The sequence below is a fragment of the Streptopelia decaocto genome (assembly GCF_964273445.1).
Source record: "Streptopelia decaocto genome assembly, chromosome: 7".
NCBI lineage: Eukaryota > Metazoa > Chordata > Aves > Columbiformes > Columbidae > Streptopelia > Streptopelia decaocto.
Window position 1 is genome coordinate 57,137,898 of NC_138661.1, and position 19,297 is coordinate 57,157,194.

Consider the following 19,297-nt stretch of genomic DNA (forward strand, 5'->3'; position numbering starts at 1 on the left):
GATTTGACAAGTGATAACTATTCAGAGGCTGTCACAGTAAGATTGATGACGTGATGCTATCTCTGGGAATCTGACAAGATTTCATATACAAGCTTCCACTTTTTTTTTTTTTTAATATTGCTTAGAAATGTTTAGCATGTTTAGGGTAAAATGTGCAAGGAAACTCAACAACATATAAATTTTAAGTGCATAATTTACTTTACAATTAAGGTCTCATATTATGTTTAAATGTTATTTTGTCTCTTCGATAAGAGATATGATCTGATAGTCCATTTTATGAGGACTCGCAGATATATGTAGTTGCAGAAAACTAGCACACCAAACAAGAGCAGGTTAACTGCTGCAAAACACATCTTTAAGTCAGCAAATTAACACAATACATTCACTCGTTTCACAGCCACTCAAACTCCTTTATTATACACCAAAACAAGCCAGAATCAGTAATACTTCACAAAGAAAACCAACTATCACTTCTACATTAAGCCCCATTTTACATCTATTCGGTGCTGTCACCGCTGAGAGCCAGGTTCGCTATTTCCGTATAAAACAGGGCACTCACAAAGGCAGCAACACCTTATGAGATTTTATTTTTCTCTGGATAACTCCAAGTACTTGGACACAGCAGCATTTCAAACTTACCGGCGATCGACCACACTACGTCTGGTCGATTTGGATTTAGTCCCAAGGCAGAAATCTTGCCCGCCGGAGCCGTTTGTGCCAGTGTTTCCTCGTTGCTAAGGAGGTTGTCACCGGCGCTGCTACCAGGACGGGACACCCTGACCTCACCAGTTCACAACCAGCGGAGGGTGACTACAGAGAGGACCATTTATCTGCCACACATCCGCGCAATTTTCAGCTCCCCCTTGGTCTAGACATTGCACTGAAAGACCACAGGGGCAGAGAAGGGATTGTAAGAGGGCACAGTGTCCTCTAGGCTTTCTGCCTACTATCGCAGGGCAGAAAATAGCATCACACAAAGTTACAGCTCAGATTTAGAAAAAAAGTGCCCGCCACCAGAGTGTGACAAATATATTGGTTTGAAATGTGGACGTAGAGGTTGAAGCCAAGACAAACTGAGGTCAAATCACTTTACAAACTTTCCACAATAAAGGGGAAGGATTAATTCTACCCTCTTCCTGCGAAGTGCACACCAAAGAATTGCCAGAATACAGTGCAGAAATCTGGCTGTGACCCCTCATCTCCATTTTCTCCTTAACAAATGTTAACTTTTTTTTTGGTGGGGGGGTGAGCGAGGAATACTTAATTGCATTTGGTAGGCATTTTTCAATTCACTGCTATAAAAACAACAGGATGATTGCAATTAGGGACAAGGATACAGCACTTAGGAAGTCTGTAACCATTTTCTGTATATTCAGCTGCACCCACAGACAACCCGCTCCCCTGCTGTCAGCAGAATTGATTAATATCAATAATACAATTCCCTTACATACAGCAAATGTTAAGAACATTTTGCCAGTCATAAGCTAAACTCTCTTCACTATCTTCACATAAATCTCTCCTATACCACTTAGCCGAAACCATCAATAGTACAGAGGAACAGAGGTCGGGGAAGACCATCCCAGACCTCAACCATCAGCAGGGAAAGTCCCAAAAAAGTTCTGTTGCAGGATTTTTTCTTTTTCCCCAAGGCCAAGATCTTGCCCACCTTCTTTATACTTGGAATTTGTGAGCAGTTCTAGTAATATTTAAGGTCACTGACAGCTGAAGAATCCAATTTTCAATAGAAATTAGGCTCAGTTGGTAGTTTCTACTGGGATTTAAACAAATATTCATTAATAAGAAAAGGATGGAACAGCACTTGCCAGACATTTTGCTCTTCCTGTGTTCAGAAACCATGCTCCAAAGAGCTGCTCCCCTGCCCTTTCTATTTTCCCCTTTTTTAACTAAGTTATCCTTTCTGTTGGCATCTAACAACATTCCTGGGAACCCTTAATCTTTTAAGAGAAACACCAGCAATTAGAGCAAAAATCTTTTGAGAGTAAACTAGTAAAATTACAGAAAATGAGAGGAATCTCGGTCCCATCAGAGGAAAGCATTTATTTTAAAGCACGCAGGCTGTGATGATGTATACAGTTACTTCACACACATAGGTATTACATTTTTGGTTTGGTGACAATTTTATAAGTGTTTTTCAATTTCCATGAATTAACTGACTTAAGCCATTTAGATGCAGTTTCCTCGGTTACCTTTTTTATATCTAAGCATAGTTACTATGTGCAAAATCAAAATTCTTTTCTGTGGGCTGATACTGACGTGTGCTATGACCTGATCCTAAGATGTGCCAGGAACGTGCATGTCACTAATAATACAGTGGCTACCAGGTGCCCAGACAGGATACCTTTTGCTTAGTTTGGAACAGTTTAGATCATCTTCAAAAACTGGTTTTATTAAATGCTTTAGGCATTTGGTTTGGCTCCAGGACATTTTTTTCTGCCACCACAGAATCACTGTACAGAACAGACTGTAGGTAGCTAATGTATTTTATTGCAGCACGGAGCGTCTCTACTTTGCTGAGCCGCTTCTCCACATATTCCTTTGGCAGGTGATGCCGCAGCTTAGCGTAGCCTTCGTTGACACATTTCACCCTCTGTCTTTCCCTCTCATTCCTCTTTCTGATGAAAGCTGGCCCATAGGAGCACTCACTTCTGTGGTAATTAGAATGGGACATTTGGTAGGGAAAGCTGCAGGGCTCACTGTAGAAGTTCTCTGCGACGAGATGCTCAGACACGAAAGGAAGGAACGACAAATCTTCAGGGCAAGTGACCTGGTTTGGTGTCTCTGGGTACGTGTGCAACGTGACCACCGGGTCAGCACAGAAAGGTCTGGCCAGTTGTACGCACTGAGTCTCAGCACAGACAGACAACTTGCTCATGAGGTCACAGCAGCTTCTGCCATCCATCGGGCTCTGCTTTTAACCTGGAAATGCGTAATCACATAATAGTTTTACCAAGCTATACTGAACAGGAGAAAAAACTCACCTGGACTTAGCAACACTTGGCACTACTGGCATTTTCCAGGAGAAACTTCTAATGCATTTCTGACATTTCAGAATAGTCTTGCAAGATTGTTACATAGAGCAGACAATGTCCCATTTGAAAATGAAAGAAGGTGTAAGTCAGCAACACTGATTAAAAAAAAAAGATGATAGATTTTATGAAAATAAAACCACTAAAGTTTACTAAAAGAAACAGCAGCCTCCTTTCACCTCAGCTTTAGAAATTATCTACCTTTATGTACCCCACATAGGTATAGTTTGCTCTGAATCCTCCAAAATGTACACCTCTACAGACAACAAAAAGCAGGTCAACATCCGAGGCAATCTCTCTACCTCCTTCTCCTCACTGAAAAAAATTCAACCTACTGTTCCAGTAACAGGCTCCCTGTTCGTACCAAAAAGCCTTCAAAGACAAATTACTTTTTCTCTCTATTAATTTGATGTCTCATTCACTACACTATCTTAATTAGATAGAAAACTTGTGCAGGGAATGGATCTCAATATTAATTTTATGCCTGTCAAGTATTAAATCCATTCTACATCAAAAGTTTCACAAAACACTGAGAGGATTAATTTCTGCTTAACTTGACATCTCCTTGAGCCCTCATACTGCTTCTGCATTCATCTGCATATTTAACACAGATATGAAACAAATACAATACTACCGATAGAAGATTATGAAAGAATCAATTTATTCAAAGAAAAAAAATGCATGTCCTCATAATATTTTTCCAATTATAAATTATTTTACTAAGAAGGGACTGCACATAGTGGTTGATGCACTGCTAGAAACTAAGACTGGCCTACTAAAACCACACACCCTCTCTTCAGAGCCACATTATAGCAGGTGCAACTACTCAAATCAACCTTATGCTTTTATTAGAAAGTTAATCTTGCAGTGTTTTATAGGAAGCCACATTATAATGCCTTCCCAGTATCATTATTCAAACAGCTAAAGAGTAGCATAACTGTAACGATCATCACCTAATAGCTAATTGAAAATAAATATTAAATAATTAATTTTTAAAGAATTACTGTGAACCATCCTCACAGATTGCAAGCAATACTCGCCTACAAAGAATCCACCCAAAACCACTCTTACCATCCACTTCCACACCCACCCATTGCTGTCTAACACACTGAGGTTATAGTACACCCTTAAAAATGGGAACTACACCTGAACATTACACTAGGTTACTAGAAACATCTAGATTACATACTCACAAAAACCTTGCAAAGCTTCCAATGTTCAGACCATGGTTCCATAGCACAAATGGGATCCTCTTAATCCTTTATAAGAACATATTTTAACATTTTCTGATTTCATACCTGCCACATTTAATACAGAGAGAATTTTTACTCAGTACAGACCTTTCCTCACATGACATCCTATCAAAAAGCCTCTGTATTCAGTGTCATCTCTTTTTCTAATGCAAATAGGTCTCACAACAAAAATCCTAATAATAATTCATTTACAGCATGCTGCTAGACAGAAGAGAGTCACATGTGTCTTAAATTGATACTTCTGTACGTAGGCTGAAAGCATGAACACATCTATTTTACATTAATATACATGCAGAAGATCAGAGGTGAATATATACACTCTTTATAAAATGAAACTAGTGGACAATCATCTTTCTCTTTTCTGCTTCCACAGGTTGGGTTATTGTCTAAAAACTATCTACTGCAAAAACTTAAAACATTGTCTGAGGAAAAAAGTCTGTTACATAGCAAAAAACACTTTATAACAAAACAACACTATAGAGCAAGAAATGAAAACCACCACAACCCCTCAAGAAGGAATACTTGTAGTATTTATTGCTTAGTACTGACTCTTCTGCTGCATAATAGCATTACACAAAACAATTATCTGCTGCCTCACTATCTGCACAAAGTGCGAAATGCAAGTGTTAGGTTCATTTTCCTTTTAGACTAGAGACTCACCAATCTTCAGATGAAAGTAAAATCCAAGGAAAGAAGATGTGCTATTTTAAGACTGATGAATAATACCTGAAAATATCTGAATGATATTAAAAAAAGTTAAAAGTTCCATTTTTCTTACACATTATTTAATAAGAGACCATATTAAACAAGATTCATTTAAAAACTACGGAAGCACTGTTACCGAATAGCTGGCATAAGTGATTTACAAAAATATTAATATTCAGCGAAGATCTGTTGCTCGATACAGCAATACGCAAGTCTCTTACCTGAATTATGTAGCTTGTTCCGCTGAGTCAACGACTGCTGCAATTTATAGTCAATTGACAACATGCAAAGCAGCTTACAGTCAGATCTGCTCATTTCTGGTTTGGCTTTTCCACCCACACCACAGCTATGATGGCAACAAAACTTGAATAAAGGGAAAGAAATTTTAAAACTGTATTGAACACAACTAGACGACCTGAAAAAGTAATCAAGAAGGTACTTTGTTTACTTCCTGTGTGTATTCTGTTACAGTTTACTAAAGCAGTATTTTCATTTATTGGCATTTTGTCCTTTCATGTCTAAATATCAAACAATATAAACAATCAGCTAGAATTTAGTTAAACATTTACCATCAAGGCATAAGCAAACTATTTTTCATAGCTTCCATTTTAAACACAGAAAATCAGCATTTATTTAGAAGGAATTTGTGATGCATTTGTCTCCAGATTAGAGGTAAGGGTAGCTTAAGAGTAAGCTTAAGGTAAGAGTTAGCTTAATACCCTCAGATTTAATCTTCATTATACCTGTAATTTTGGGAAATTCCCTTAGTGCTAAGAAATAAAACACCAGATAGAAGGTCTCTAAGAAAGCACTGGTAGGGGTAGACAAAACAAAATTTGAAAACAGCGAGCAATCAGTAGCAAGACAAACGTTTTAAAGTTTTACTTGAACTTAGAAACACGGTATGGAGCAATCAGTGTGTATAATCAAATATATATAGGCATATAGATGTTTCGTATATCAGTATATAGCTGTCTGATTGTACACATGCAAGGAAATATGACATCTAGCTTCAAAACCCCTACATTTTACAGGATTACCTTGACACCCTAGACTATCTCACTATTTGGCCCTTCTATCAATCAAAGTAAAACCATACAAAAAATCCAAAACCAAACCAGTTCAGCTTAAAGCTTTCAGAAGACACTGTAAGATTAGAAATGATTGAACTACTACCAAAAGAGCTACACAGTCCCATGTCTTGTCATCTTGGGACTGTCAGCCATCAGAGAAACCATCCTGCTTCTGCTGCCCTGGTGTGGGGCCACAATGATGCCGTATTCTGCATCCTCCCACCCACGTCAGATCAGACCTCATCAGAAAGGCAGCCAGGAGGTGGAACATCTACTGAAACTGGTAGACAGGCATGCCTGCAACAAGCAAGTCACATTATTTTTGTTTAGGGGACCTTAGGAACATCAGAGTCATAACTGGTTATTGACTCACCAGGGTAGGATGTTGAACACCCAACCGAACCCAAATCTGGATTTCTTTGTCCTGTCAATGCACCTTGTGTCGCCTTTTTTTATTTTAAAGAAAGAATCCTGTGCTTCCACCAATTAGCCATCAATTTTAATTCCTTCCAGATGAACTCAGAGCTTGTCAGTCCTTAGAAAAACTGTGTCTGCGAAAGAGCTGTAGTCATGTGCAAATGTTATGGGATGACTATGTTTGTGATGTGGAAGAGCTATGTGTACAGGTACAGTTTATTTCCCATGCTTCTCTGCCCCCCCAGCAACATACAGTACTGTCCCATCTAGCATTTCCTTCCACACTGGAACAGAAAACTGTATAGGACAATAAAGTAACAACATAGGCATAGCTAAATTTGAGTCAGGGATTAAAGACTTTTTGCAATTAGCAATTTGGTGAGCCTTTCTTTTATCTAGGCACTAAACAAGTGCATGTTTCTACTCTGAAGCATTTTCAGAGAAGTGCTTTTATAGACGGAGTTTGCATGCAGCGTGATGAGGGAGAAAAATGACATACAAATAATGCACATCTGTTTTTCAAAAAGCAGTTTTATCCTTAATTGTTACATTTGAAAGGGGATATACGAAAGTTAGTCATCTAGCAACTGCAGACCTCTTCAAAGAGATGAGTACAGAATCACAGATAAAAAAAACACACCTAACTCCCAAGATGACAGGTGCTAGATACAGTATGTGCCTTATACCATCAATCCAGACAACTGCAGAAAGATTTTTATAATAAATATGTCATCATACACTAAATCCTGAGACTTTACCCATGGAAAGAGAGGGTGAAGATTTATTTAAAGAGATATTCACATACAATATATTAAGCTATTAAAGCAAAATAGAACAAAATTCCAACACTGTCTTGGTATGCACTGCATTTGTGTTTATCTACGTCACAGTACTTCAAGTATCAGCTCAAAGAGTCAGTGTCCATTTAAGTTTTGCCTTAAATCTGAAAACATCACTTGACATACAAGCATCTTGAAAGTACGAGTGCAAGAAACCAAATGATGAATACAGGCAATCAGGATTTCATTCTCCAGTAAGAAAACTACACTGTAAGATTTAGATTTCCAGTACCTAGCATCAGTTAGAAGAAAATCCAAGTATATTTACAAAAGGTGTTTACATAAAGTGATTAGTGAGTTGCAAGTAATTACTGTGTTCCCAGGTACTTTTTAACCACATAAATACTAGAGAAAAATATATAGTTAAAAACCACCATAAAGTCGCAAATGTAAATAAGGTACCACAGTGGCAACCCAAGATACCTTTGGGTTTGTTTTCTTTTCAGTTTTATTAGCAAAAGCCACTTGAAAATGTAAAGATTTAAGCTTTTGGTTAACTAAGTTTTTTAAATTGCTTCTGTTCCAGTACATTCCTTCAAAGTTCAAATACTTTACTTTTTTTTTTTGTAAATGAATAACAAACCATTTAAGAAACCCCTTCTGAATTGGCAGGATCAGGAAGACCTAAGTCAGCTCTTTCAATTAGTCCACTTCACTTCCCTGGAGTTATTTTGCTGAGACACAATTAACTCAGCACAACGTGACGGTCAAAGACAGACTTGCGTTGCTCTTGGACCTGTAACTTCCAACGCTGCTGGGCGTACTCCACTTTGTTCAGTACGTTGGCGCGGCTCCGAGAACGAGCCAGCACATCATGAGCATTTGCAAAAGGCTGGTGATCCTGGAATGGCAAAAATCAGTAGTCAGATCTCAACAATTCCGCTGAACAATTACATTAGTCTTTTTCTGTTTTTACATTCCAAAAGATGGGGTTTTGTTTTTAAGATAAACAAGTTGTTTCAATGAGCTGGTTAGTAATAATGACCAAGCAAGCTTTTTAAGTATTTAGAACTGTACTTTGATTTCTCATTCAAGGTAACTTCCACAGGTTTCCCAAATAGACCAAACTTCATCACACTGTCAAACAATTCCCTGCTGCCCAGAGATCTCACAGGGAGCTGCCAGACCAGCAGCGCAGTCTTGCATCCATCAGCAGCTGGTGGGACAGAGGCCTGGAACAGACCCAGGCGCTGGCAGGCTCCTGTTATTGTCATGAACGCACTTCACTTCAAAACTGAATTCAAGAGTCAGTTATCTGCCAGCTCAAAGCCATTTACCATCAGGCAGTTCAGGATGTTCACACACAGCCTCTATATAAAACCAACACACTCTGATGTTTACCAAACTAAACCTATTGTACTGAGCTCTCTAAAAGTAAAGTGTCAATACAGCTGTTTAAGTGACAGAGCTCAACAACAACCCAGTGCTTGTTTAATATTTACTCTATTTTCTGACAGCTCCTGCAAAGCTTTCTTTTCTTCTAGTAAACAGAATCAAGTTAAAAACAGTAAAAGTTGGAACTGAACTTCTTATTTGGCTATCAAACTGGTTTGGACAAAGCCATGTTGCTAAAGCTGTGTCAAAAAGCATCACATATAAAATGCATAATGAAAACGAACATAATTATATCCTATATTAAATGTATGAAGTGTCTACACTTCATACTCCCTATTTTTTTCCCCAGAACACTGTTGAAGGCATTGACATGAATGGATATTTTATTTTGTAACATGACTGTGTAGAGTCGCTCAATCATAATTCTTCGTAGCACAGAATTATTATCAATGATTCCCATTGAAGTGATGCCTACAAGTCCCACAGCCACACGAGACTCACTGAGCTAAGAAATACACTCACAGAGAACAAGAGACAATCCCTGACCCAAAGAGCTATGATCCCACCATAAAAAACTATGCAGCTGGATATACCTAGAATGGAAATTTAACAGGTGACAAACCCCTTCATCTGCAGGGAAACAAAAAATCACAATAGCAACACATTTCTACCATAGAATAGAGAGTGCAAGGGAGAGCACAGAACATGCTAGATGGCACTGACTTTCCTGATAAACAACAATCTCAGCCCAAAGGCTAGCTAACATCAATTTCTATGTAAACGAGAAGGCGAAAAATAATTTAAGAGGAAAGAGGTCCATGAAGTGGCTTACATTCATCAGTTGTCACTGCCACCAATGGGCAACGAGAAAGAATAAACACACTGGCTTGAAATTCTTCCACAAAATCGATACATGTGGTATTTCCCAAGTGTGACAAGGATCAATACCTCAAGAATTTGCAAGAGGGAAGGCAAGGATGGGGATAAGCCATGAGGGACCTTAAATTATTTGATATTCACTGTCACAGTAGGATAAATAGGAAAGAAGCAGCATGAACTACACAAGGACCTGAGTGCTTTTTGTTCCAAGCACAACCATAGGTTTAAGCACTAGTGACTCCACAAGCACACCTAAGAGTCATAGTAACAGTTACAGCAAAACATGAAATGCATCAAGATGGATCAGAGCTCAAGGAAATTCATTCGGCAGTTAACCTGAGCTCTGCCACGGGACTTACTTAACTTCTGCTTACAGTCAGAATATTTTAACACAGATTTTGAAGTATTACTATAATTTACCTAAGGTATAAAATAAAATTAAATTGTCTGAGGTATCGCATAGAGCACACACTCATTTATTTCAGGCAGGGATCTGCCCAATTTACTGTAAGAATGCATTCAAATCCCTTCTTTCCAAAAAACCCTCCCAATAAGTGACTGGGAAAATACTAAGATTTCAACACAAAATCATTTGGAATGTGCTTCCATGTAATACACAAGGAAGTGCAGAAACAGTGGGACACAAAAGCAATCATACACCTCTGTCTGAAGAACCTTCATCCCAGACAATGGTAGCCCAAACTCGGGCAACATTAATGCAGCTTTGCTGTGAGGTTCAGGTAAATAAAGACGGCACAGCTGATAAGAACTCTTATCCAGGAAAATGCTTGATTTTGAATACTTAATATCCTCCCCCCACAGAACAGAAACACCTTTTTAAGTCAGGATAGCTGATGTGGCCACTGTTGAAAAAACAGTAGAATTAAAGAATACGCTTTTCCTCAGTTTAATAGCAATGACAGTTGTCATGCCAAAAACAACCTGGAAAAGCTGAGTGCAACTCACACTAAAATTCACAGGTACTGAGCATAACAGAGTTATGAGCATTTACTGGGTTCGAAACCTCCAGATCTATGAAACCACTGAAGCGACAGGCTGTCAGAACCACAGGGCTTTTAAATATTTTTAAAAGCGTTGCCATCATAATTTTGTTTCGTCAAGAAGAAACTTATTTATCTTTTACTATTAACTTCCTATTTACAGGAAGGAATGATTAAAATATTCTTAATTATTCTATTGTAAGACACTAATAAATATTGTACTTTTTTTTCACTAGGTCCCGTTTACTCCAGCAGCAATAAAGCACTCATGTCTGCTGAAAGGCTTAGGTTAAGCAGACGGCAATCTTCCCATTGCACACTCTGGGTTTGGTTTCAGAAGTTCTTCCTGAAGTTATGCCATACCTGAAGTAAAAGCAGTCCTGCTTGACGGCTCAATAGAGAAACTCAAAAATTCTTTTATCAGTCTGTGTGGCTCAACATTGATATTTTACCGCCAATCCAGCTGCCACTTTAGAAAGCTTTCCTCTCATTATGGCGATATTTCTCCCAGGCATGCAGATTCATCAGGTTCACACACACGCAGATTTATCAAATGCAGAGCCATATTCCATATCTTTATGCTATTCTAAGTCCCCCTTCAACACACAGATGACCTGCTCCCACCGACCAGAATTCCTTATCCACACCGACCAGGTACTAAAGTGACTCACTCCTGCTAGTGCAAGGTTTTGTAACGTCTTACATTCCCTTCCTGTAATGACACTGAAGACTATCTTGTTCCTTATTTATCAGAAGTCAAAAACACTGTGCTGGAGATTGGGAAGGCCAGTAATTATAGGAAGTCGAGTCACTGATGGACTACTCCCCTCTCCTTCCCAAAAAAGGCTGTTCTGATCTGTTGGAATATACTATCCATTCTGGATCCTAGCTGTAATACTAAGAAACTATTTCAGCATCAATCACTGTTTTACTTCAATAAAATAATTATTTTTTTAATTTTTAGCACCAATAAATTCAAACAGAAACAACAGAAGATGCAACCCCTTTTTCTTCTTATAGAAATACAAGCAGTGAGCAACCTGTGTAAATGTGATCAGTAGCAAGACTGACCAACACTTAAGAAGTTGTACCTCCTGTGTATGCTTACCTCCATTCCTACTCTGTTCCTTCTCCAAGAAAATAATCTGTGCCTAGAGCTGGGATAACTGAAGTAGTCCTCATCTTACTGCTTTCTAGCCCAGTGAAAAAATGGGAGAGTGGCTTCACAGAAGTCATCTTGCAGCTTTCTTTATCTCCCTTCAGGAAAAGCATTTACACTGCCTGGCAAAAACACTGCTCATCCCAAAGAGTTATTTAACAGCTAACCATCCCAATCTTTACGTTAACGGAAGTACACAAACACTATGGTGAACTCACCCCAATGTCTTCATCGCTTTGTATGAGCTGTGAATGTCCAAAGAGACGTCTCTTCAGTATGGGTTCTGCCAGTGTAAGGTATACCATGTACAGAAGAAGCAGGCCCAAAATAGACAGGTATATGATGATTGTAACCTACAAAATGCAAACAAAGTTTATGCCAGAATTGTGACATTGCCCCACAATCTCTCAGCGGGCAGCAAGGACCAAAAGAAAAGTACATGCAAAGCCTGTGATGAGCCTGTCAATCTTTGGTAATGTCACTATATGACTTAAAACCTACGAACAGAGAAAAACCCCTGAACTACAACATGGTATTAAAAGGGTTTTGGGCAGACAGCTGTTAGCTTGAAACAGTTTATCTTAGTGAGGTCTTGCTAAAAACCCTATGCTAACACTCTTAAAACAACACGGTGATATAAATCTCACCTCACTCAAGACAACTGTTCAGTTTGGCTGTTAAACTGCAGTGAAAAATTTGGGGGTTCCTGCATGGTCTCCATTCTCTAGCACAGAACTGCATTCAAACAGCCACTAAGAAAAATGGGAAGGCAAAAAGAAATACCAAACTTCTAAAAGACCAAAAAAAAAGGAAACTGTAGAAGATAAAGAAGATGCACTGTACAATCTATTCATCCCAGCCTAGGGCTCAATGGCTCCAAAAGGATAAGAATGTGAAGAATAAAGAAATGACCTGTTAGAACAAACATATATGATTTTGCTCTTTTTAACTTGCCAACATAAAAAGCAAGACAGATGAATAATGAGTGGCCCAGTAAAATAATAATGAAAACAAAGTCCAAAGCTTGACAAAATGCCCTAGAACACTCAGAATATCACTAAGATGTAAAGCTTTATCTCGAAAGTGGAGATCTTCAATAAAGGATCTCAAGCCTACTCCTTCAGTTATAGCTCAATGCTATTGTTACTACTCAAGAGAAATTCTGAGCAACTACCACAAAAAAGTTAAATATTAGGCTGCTTTAGAAAATCCTTCCCTTTAAAATGAATATTTCTCCAAAAGACAAAACACACTGATTAATGAGTTGAAGCATTTAACATATGCCAACAGAATGACATTGTTTACCTTAATTGTGACAGAGCTTCTCTCTTCATATTTGCATTCACAACGTAAACAGTAAGCTTCTACATCAGGTCCAGGGACAGGCATAGGCTCAACCACATGAAGACAATCACTGAAGGAAAACAGAAACTGCTCGGTCAGTTTTGAGCTGGTTTTGTTCCACTACACAGGCAGACCCCAGCTGCAGGAGCTGAGAAGTCACCTGTGTGTAAGTTCAGCTGTTCTACATTACAGGTATCCAAGATCAAAATAAATAAATCACTACTCCACAATTATTTTACTTAAACAATAAATTCAGCTATTGGCAAGCTGTTAAACAAGTTTTAAGAGCTTTCTAACTCAATACAATGTTTTCATTTTTCAGAGAAAGTATTAAAGCTGTTAAAAAAATCAAGTCCAAGGACCTGAATCTGAGCACAAATACATCATTTGACACTGACATCATAGATCAAAGTAAGTTCCAGCTACACGCTTCTTTCTTCACCATATTCAAAAGAGCCTTATTCTACCCTTCCACCATCTGAAGGAAGATTAACCTCTCTTTGGTGTTTAAGAACAGAAGTTCTTTTTGCTTGCCATCACAAATTACAGGCATTAAAGAAAAAAAAAAAAAAAAAAGGAAAAAAAAAAAGTCAGATGGGTTGTTTCTCTAAGCAACAAAATAGTGAATAAATAGCATTCAGCTTTCAGTACCGGACCCGGATGTGAAAGCATAATTTGACTTAAGATTACAAAAGGTAAGTCAAGTCCCATGCCAAAAAGCATGGCTGACAATCTCATGGGCACTGTATGCCACAGCACTAAAATCCAGCTGCCATGAGGCATCCGCTTCCACCAATACATTATGTAATTTTGGTCTTTTTATTGACTCAGGTTGTTTTTTCAGAGTTCACATACAAGGGTCTCTGCAAAGCATCGATGGAACAAAAATGATGTTTCACATTTATCCTGGTTATTTCAATGTTAGTACAGCCAGAAGCAGGTAATTAAATAAGACACCTGATGTGACAACAGCAGCATAGGATTCACCACTCTGCTGGGATAGATTACAATGCTGCAAACACTTGGCCAGACACTAACTCATCTCTTCTGTTTTTTTTGTGTTCCTTCTTCATAACTAAAACAGAGTGTCAAGTCACATCCTCTGGAGGGGAGTGGAGGGCTTATTTTTCCTATTTATTTGAAAGTAGAATTACATTCTCCTCTGTGGGTGAGTGCAGCATTCAAGTGACAAAATCAAAAATACATGCAAGTTATCATCTGTGCAATTTCTGTTCATGTGATTGAAAGCTTACATCAATATGCTGCATGAGTATGTAGTTTAAGTACAGTAGTAAGTCTGTTACTGTCAATATATAAAATATTAATATCAATTTTTTTTCCTCCAGTTCAGTATTTCAAGTTGCTATGAAGTGTAAAATCTATCAGAACGTTAGAATTTTGATTATGTATTTCCTTGGACTGCAATTCCACAGCAATTTTAGAGTAAAATGTAGAAAAGGCTGGTTCTTTTTTAAACGACATTCGCACCCAACTGCCTCTATACCAGCACTTTCTCCCTTGCACCCACAGTAGCAGCACCAAGGCAGCAGCCCTCCCGCGGGAAGTCAGGCTGGTCGGAAGGGCAGCTTCTGCACAGATTTCCAGTTCATTCAACCTGCAGACAGGGTGTCCTTCCTTCCTTCTTCTCTCCCTGCACCTCCACGACTGCCACTGCAGTCAGCCTCTGCACATGAAACACCAATACTTTCAAAGCACGAAATACAAACACCAACACTTTCCAAGTGGGTTATTTAACCCTGCAGGTGCTTCGGCACCACTACACCTGCCTAGCACGCTGTTCATCAGGCCAGGATTGCCTTCAATAATTTCTAGTCCAAGCCTAGAAGGGTGAACACTTGTGTTGGTTTCACAGAATCATAGAATGTCCGAAGTTAGAAGGGACCCACAAGGATCATCAAGTCCAATTCCTGCCCCTGTACATGACAATCCCACAGTTCACATCATGTGTCTGAGAGCGTTGTCCGGTCTCTTCTTGAACAGTCAGGCTTGGAGCTGTGACACCTCCCCGGGGAGCGTGTTCCAGTGCTCCAGCACCCTCTGGGTGAAGAACCTTTTCCTAATGTCCAACCTAAACCTCCCCTGGCACATCTTCCTGCCATTCCCTCGGCTTCCGTCATTGGTTGCCAGAGAAAAGAGATCAGCGCCTGCCCCTCGTCCTCCCCTCGTGAGGAAGCTGTAGCCGCGATGAGGTCTCCCCTCAGTCTCCTCTTCTCCAGGCTGAATAAACACAGTGATTTTAGCTGCTCCTCATACAGCTTCCCTTCCAAACCCCTCGCCAACTTCATGGCCGTCTTCTGGACACTCTCCAGTAGCTTTATATCCTTTTTATCCGGTGGCTCCCAGAACCGCACACAGTGCTCCAGGTGAGGCCGCACCAGTGCAGAGTAGAACAGGACAATCACCTCCCTTGCCCGGGGGGCAGTGCTGTGCTTGGTGCACCCCAAGACATCCTGATGTTCACCTAATGTGCCACTTGCCAGTCTGAAGCTGGGAAAACAGACTACTCCAAGTCAAAGAACTGAAACACCTAAATAAGAGCATCATGACGCACATTACTGGTTCAACATTAAAAATTAAATTTTCATTTTATGTCTGGACAAGCCAGCAGTAAGTGGTCATTATACTGTACATCATTCATAAAGACACTAAAAACTGATCTGGCTCTTGTCACACAAGTGACTGATCTAAATACCTAAAGGATGGTATACATCACTCTGTTTTATTCAATAACAAGTCACTTGTGCTGATGCAGATGCCAAACTACAGCACTAAATTTGTTTAATTTATTGCGTGTGAACTAGCAGTGAAGCCTTTCAGAGGTGGCAGGAAGACATCTCAAACACATCAAAGCCATAAAACATTCCCAGATGGCTACTTAAGAAATTATCTCAACAAAATGAGATTTAAGATAGAAAAACAGATTTTTTGAGATTCTATGTGCATCAGTATCTGTAGCCATAAAATTAGTCAGGCCTTCAAAGTTCATTTTTCCTTCAACAAGTACCAATATTTATTTAAAGGAAAACAGGGTGTTTTCTGCTAGCAAGGCACAAACTAAGCAATACCCACTGAAAAAATCCATTTTCATTTGCGATTAGCGGTAATGAACAATAAAACCAGTAACACTGCTACTCTGAAATACTTGCTGCAGCTGGAATTCTCCCAGTATGTTTCATCACTGGCACTTAATTTGTCATAGCAGGACTAATGCTGTTAAGTTAATCATGTAGAACAAAAATTCGATTGGACAGTACATTTTATGTTCATTAGTTTAGACTGAAGTTTACAGTGTTGTTTCTCACAATTCTCTTATAAGTACTTTACTAAGTCAGGATACAACTGTACAGGTAGCTGTATCACTAATTTCATTCCTGTAATTATTGTGGTGGACCTACTCAGGATCACAAAATTTTCATAATCAAGATGGCAACCTGCTGCTACTTGTCAGACTGAAAAGTCTTTTATAATTTTTTTCTGTAACTGAAGAGTCAATACGTAAGAAGTATGTTTTCATAAGTTGATCCAAGAATCCCAAAGCACTTACAACATCAACACAACTCTAAACCACCATGTTTTACTTGTATGATTCACATAGACAATAACACTCAAGGTGAAATTACACAAGGTAGCTATCCCAATGTAACAAATCACTGTAATCTCCTTTTCTTCCCCAAACCCTCATCCCTGGCCATTCACATGAGTCCTCAGCTTGGAGAGGAGCCCGACAAATGCAATAGCTGGTCTAAATAATATATTAGAGCACACTGCCGAGGCACAGAGAAACAAGGCTTCTCTCCCTTGGAGAAAATCTGGTGTTACATATGAGGCCATCTCATATAACTGCACTCTCCGGCTGCAACTCTGAGGAATAGAAATCTCCAGAAACAAAAGTCTCTAATTGATAGGATGGGTTCCAAGAGTAGAGAAAGAGGAGACAACACTCCCAAGTCCTAGTTCCATGGCTGTGCTCCCTTGCCTTTATGCCATTTCAAATCACTGAATTCAAATTACAACATCCCCTTCCCTTCTACTACTTCCAAGTCTAAATAAATAAACAAACATGCAAGCCAGCAAACCAAAAACACGGGAAAAAAACATTGGATTTCAAGCCTTATTGATTGCTAGAGCTGAATTCAGAAGTACTTTTAAAATAAAAGTTCCAGTAAGTTATGCAAGAGATGTAATTTCTCCTGGCAGCACCATAGCAGACTCACATAGAATCACTATGAAGCAAGTTCTTAACCAGTAAAACATTACAGTTCTTGATGCCACACACACTCACCAGTCTTTCTGTGAAATATTTTTGTTGTAAATCTGGCCCAAATGGTCTTTGTAAGGAGGACAGATGCATTTACATCGGACATCCTCAGAATTCTGTAAAGTAAACAACAAATTATCATCAGTAACCATAGCCGGATACAGAAAGCATGCTTTGTGTAATACATGAAATGCTTAACACAAACTACTATCAAGTATCTTTGAACAGTGTTACTCAGGATTTCCTTCAAGTTTACAAGCAAGTCCTCAAAATTACTACGCAAGCAGAACAATTTGTCAAGTAACACTATTATTTTAGATAGCAAACATGTTCTTCACAAGAAAAATCAAGAGTTTAAGCTCACTCTTCTTTTTAAGAAATAACACACATTCAGAAGTTACTGATGTTGGTATATTCAACTATTCAATTCATGAGGGCAGCTGTATAACACAGACATAGCAATAAGCTTAAAACTAATAAAAGAATATCAACCCCAAATGGAAGCTGGCAAAGAAACCTCTGTGGGTAATTCTGTCCTCCCTGACCACAGCAGAAACAGCTCTATAAGGAAAACTAGTAAGGGGACTAGTACAACCTATGGTGCTCTCCTCTTAAAAGGCAGCAGGATATTGTGCAGCAGAGAGAAAAAAAGTACAAAACTGTAATTCCAAATGAAGGTAAAGCAAATGTGAAAAACGATAGAGACTTGTAAAAGCAAGTTTTAGAGAAACAAATTAAAATTTGCACAAGCAACAACAGGCACTGCAAAAAGCAGTAAGGAAAATTAACTGCCTGTTTTGGACATTAAGAAAGAAGTTGCATCATAAGTTAACAGATCACTACTGGGAACGACAGAATTTCAGGGGAAAAAAAAAGAAAGACCACGTTGTGTATATTTAAATAGGATAATTTCTTCTTTTCCCAACAGCACAAGAACAAAAACCCCATGGAGAGCCTAGAGATGGTCTGCAAGGGGTTATAGATAAAAGCATTTTCAAACACAAATCAGAAAAACTTATTTGACCAAATAAAACAAGACAGTGGATAAACTTGGCTTATCAGATGTTCAAGGCAATTTCTAACTGCATTAGAAAGGAATGTCTTAAGAGCTATTGGTAAACAACACCTATACTGAACAATCAGGTCACAATAACACAAAATAGGCGTAGGTCAGCTGGAAAACCTCGACTGCGTTATATACCGAGTCACTTCTGGGCTCACCGTAGAAAAGTCGAATAGCTGATTATCATTATAAAGGTGAAAAATCCGAGGTGCGGGCACTCTGAAAACAGCAGAGACACCAGGTGCTCCGTGAGTCACAGAGACACTGAGGTGACGGTCTCAAATATTACGTCGGAAGCACCGACAGCCGAGTGCCCGGGGAAGGGCCATTGCAGGCCCCGGGAGAAGAGCCGGGCAGGTCCCGCGGACAGAGCCCGCCGAACCCACCGGCTCCGGCCGCCGCCTGAACCGGAGCGAAGGGCCCCGGCACCGGGAAGAGAGGCGGGAGGCACCACCGCGATCCGTTCCCCGCCGCCCCGCTCACCTTGGCCGCAGCGCCCAGCCCCGCCAGAGCAGCCAGCGCCAGCAGCGGGCACAGACGCGCCCAGGCCCCGCACCGGGCCGCCATGTCCGCCCCGCCGCCTACCGCCGCCAGTGCCCGCCTCCCGCCGCCTCACGTGAGCCCGCGTCCGCCGCCATGACGGCTCCGTCGGGAGCCGCGGCGTCGCCGGATGGTTCCGGGGTGACGCCGGCCGCCCCAGGCGGGACCCGCGTCCCCGCGGGGGAGGGAAGCGCCGGCATCTCGGCCGAGCAGCCGCGGTGCGGGGTCCCGGGGTTGTGAGCCCCCAAAGGGCGCGGTGTGGCCGTTACCCGCCGGTCCCCACAGCTCCAGCGGCTCCTTCCGCGGTGTCATCCCCGCCGGGCTGGTCCCCTCAGTGACATACCGGGGAACGTACGGCAGTCA

General features: G+C 40.1%; 2 protein-coding genes across 3 annotated transcripts; both read right to left on the reverse strand.

Moving 5' to 3' along the window:
- Positions 1–2,059: 2,059 nt before the first annotated feature.
- Positions 2,060–6,870, reverse strand: ASCL3 (achaete-scute family bHLH transcription factor 3). The gene has a single exon (XM_082057491.1). It carries the CDS (start codon positions 2,918–2,920, stop codon positions 2,393–2,395), a length of 528 nt encoding a protein of 175 aa, XP_081913617.1. The 5' UTR covers positions 2,921–6,870; the 3' UTR covers positions 2,060–2,392.
- Positions 6,871–7,008: 138 nt separating this feature from the next.
- Positions 7,009–19,029, reverse strand: TMEM9B (TMEM9 domain family member B). 2 transcript variants are annotated; one of them, XM_082057489.1, is made up of 5 exons: positions 18,878–19,029; positions 17,356–17,447; positions 13,014–13,122; positions 11,927–12,061; positions 7,009–8,175 (listed from the first exon to the last, which is right to left on the reverse strand). In XM_082057489.1, the coding sequence occupies exons 1-5, from the start codon at positions 18,959–18,961 to the stop codon at positions 8,020–8,022; spliced, it is 576 nt and encodes a 191-aa protein (XP_081913615.1). In that variant the 5' UTR covers positions 18,962–19,029; the 3' UTR covers positions 7,009–8,019. The 2 variants fall into 2 exon arrangements, with proteins under 2 accessions (XP_081913615.1, XP_081913616.1); XM_082057490.1 differs by lacking the exon at positions 18,878–19,029 and adding an exon at positions 18,553–18,574.
- Positions 19,030–19,297: the final 268 nt, after the last annotated feature.

What these genes read in the sequence shown, in the direction of transcription:
- TMEM9B (XM_082057489.1), bottom strand. Translation starts at nt 18,961, where the DNA reads ATGGCGGCCCGGTGCGGGGCCTGGGCGCGTCTGTGCCCGCTGCTGGCG. An exon ending in GAAGCTCTGTCACAATTAAG is followed by an intron (nt 12,062 to 13,013) that starts GTAAACAATGTC and finishes TGCATTTTGTAG; the next exon opens with GTTACAATCATCATATACCT. An exon ending in AAAGCGATGAAGACATTGGG is followed by an intron (nt 8,176 to 11,926) that starts GTGAGTTCACCA and finishes TTGCCATTCCAG; the next exon opens with GATCACCAGCCTTTTGCAAA.
- ASCL3 (XM_082057491.1), bottom strand. Translation starts at nt 2,920, where the DNA reads ATGGATGGCAGAAGCTGCTGTGACCTCATGAGCAAGTTGTCTGTCTGT.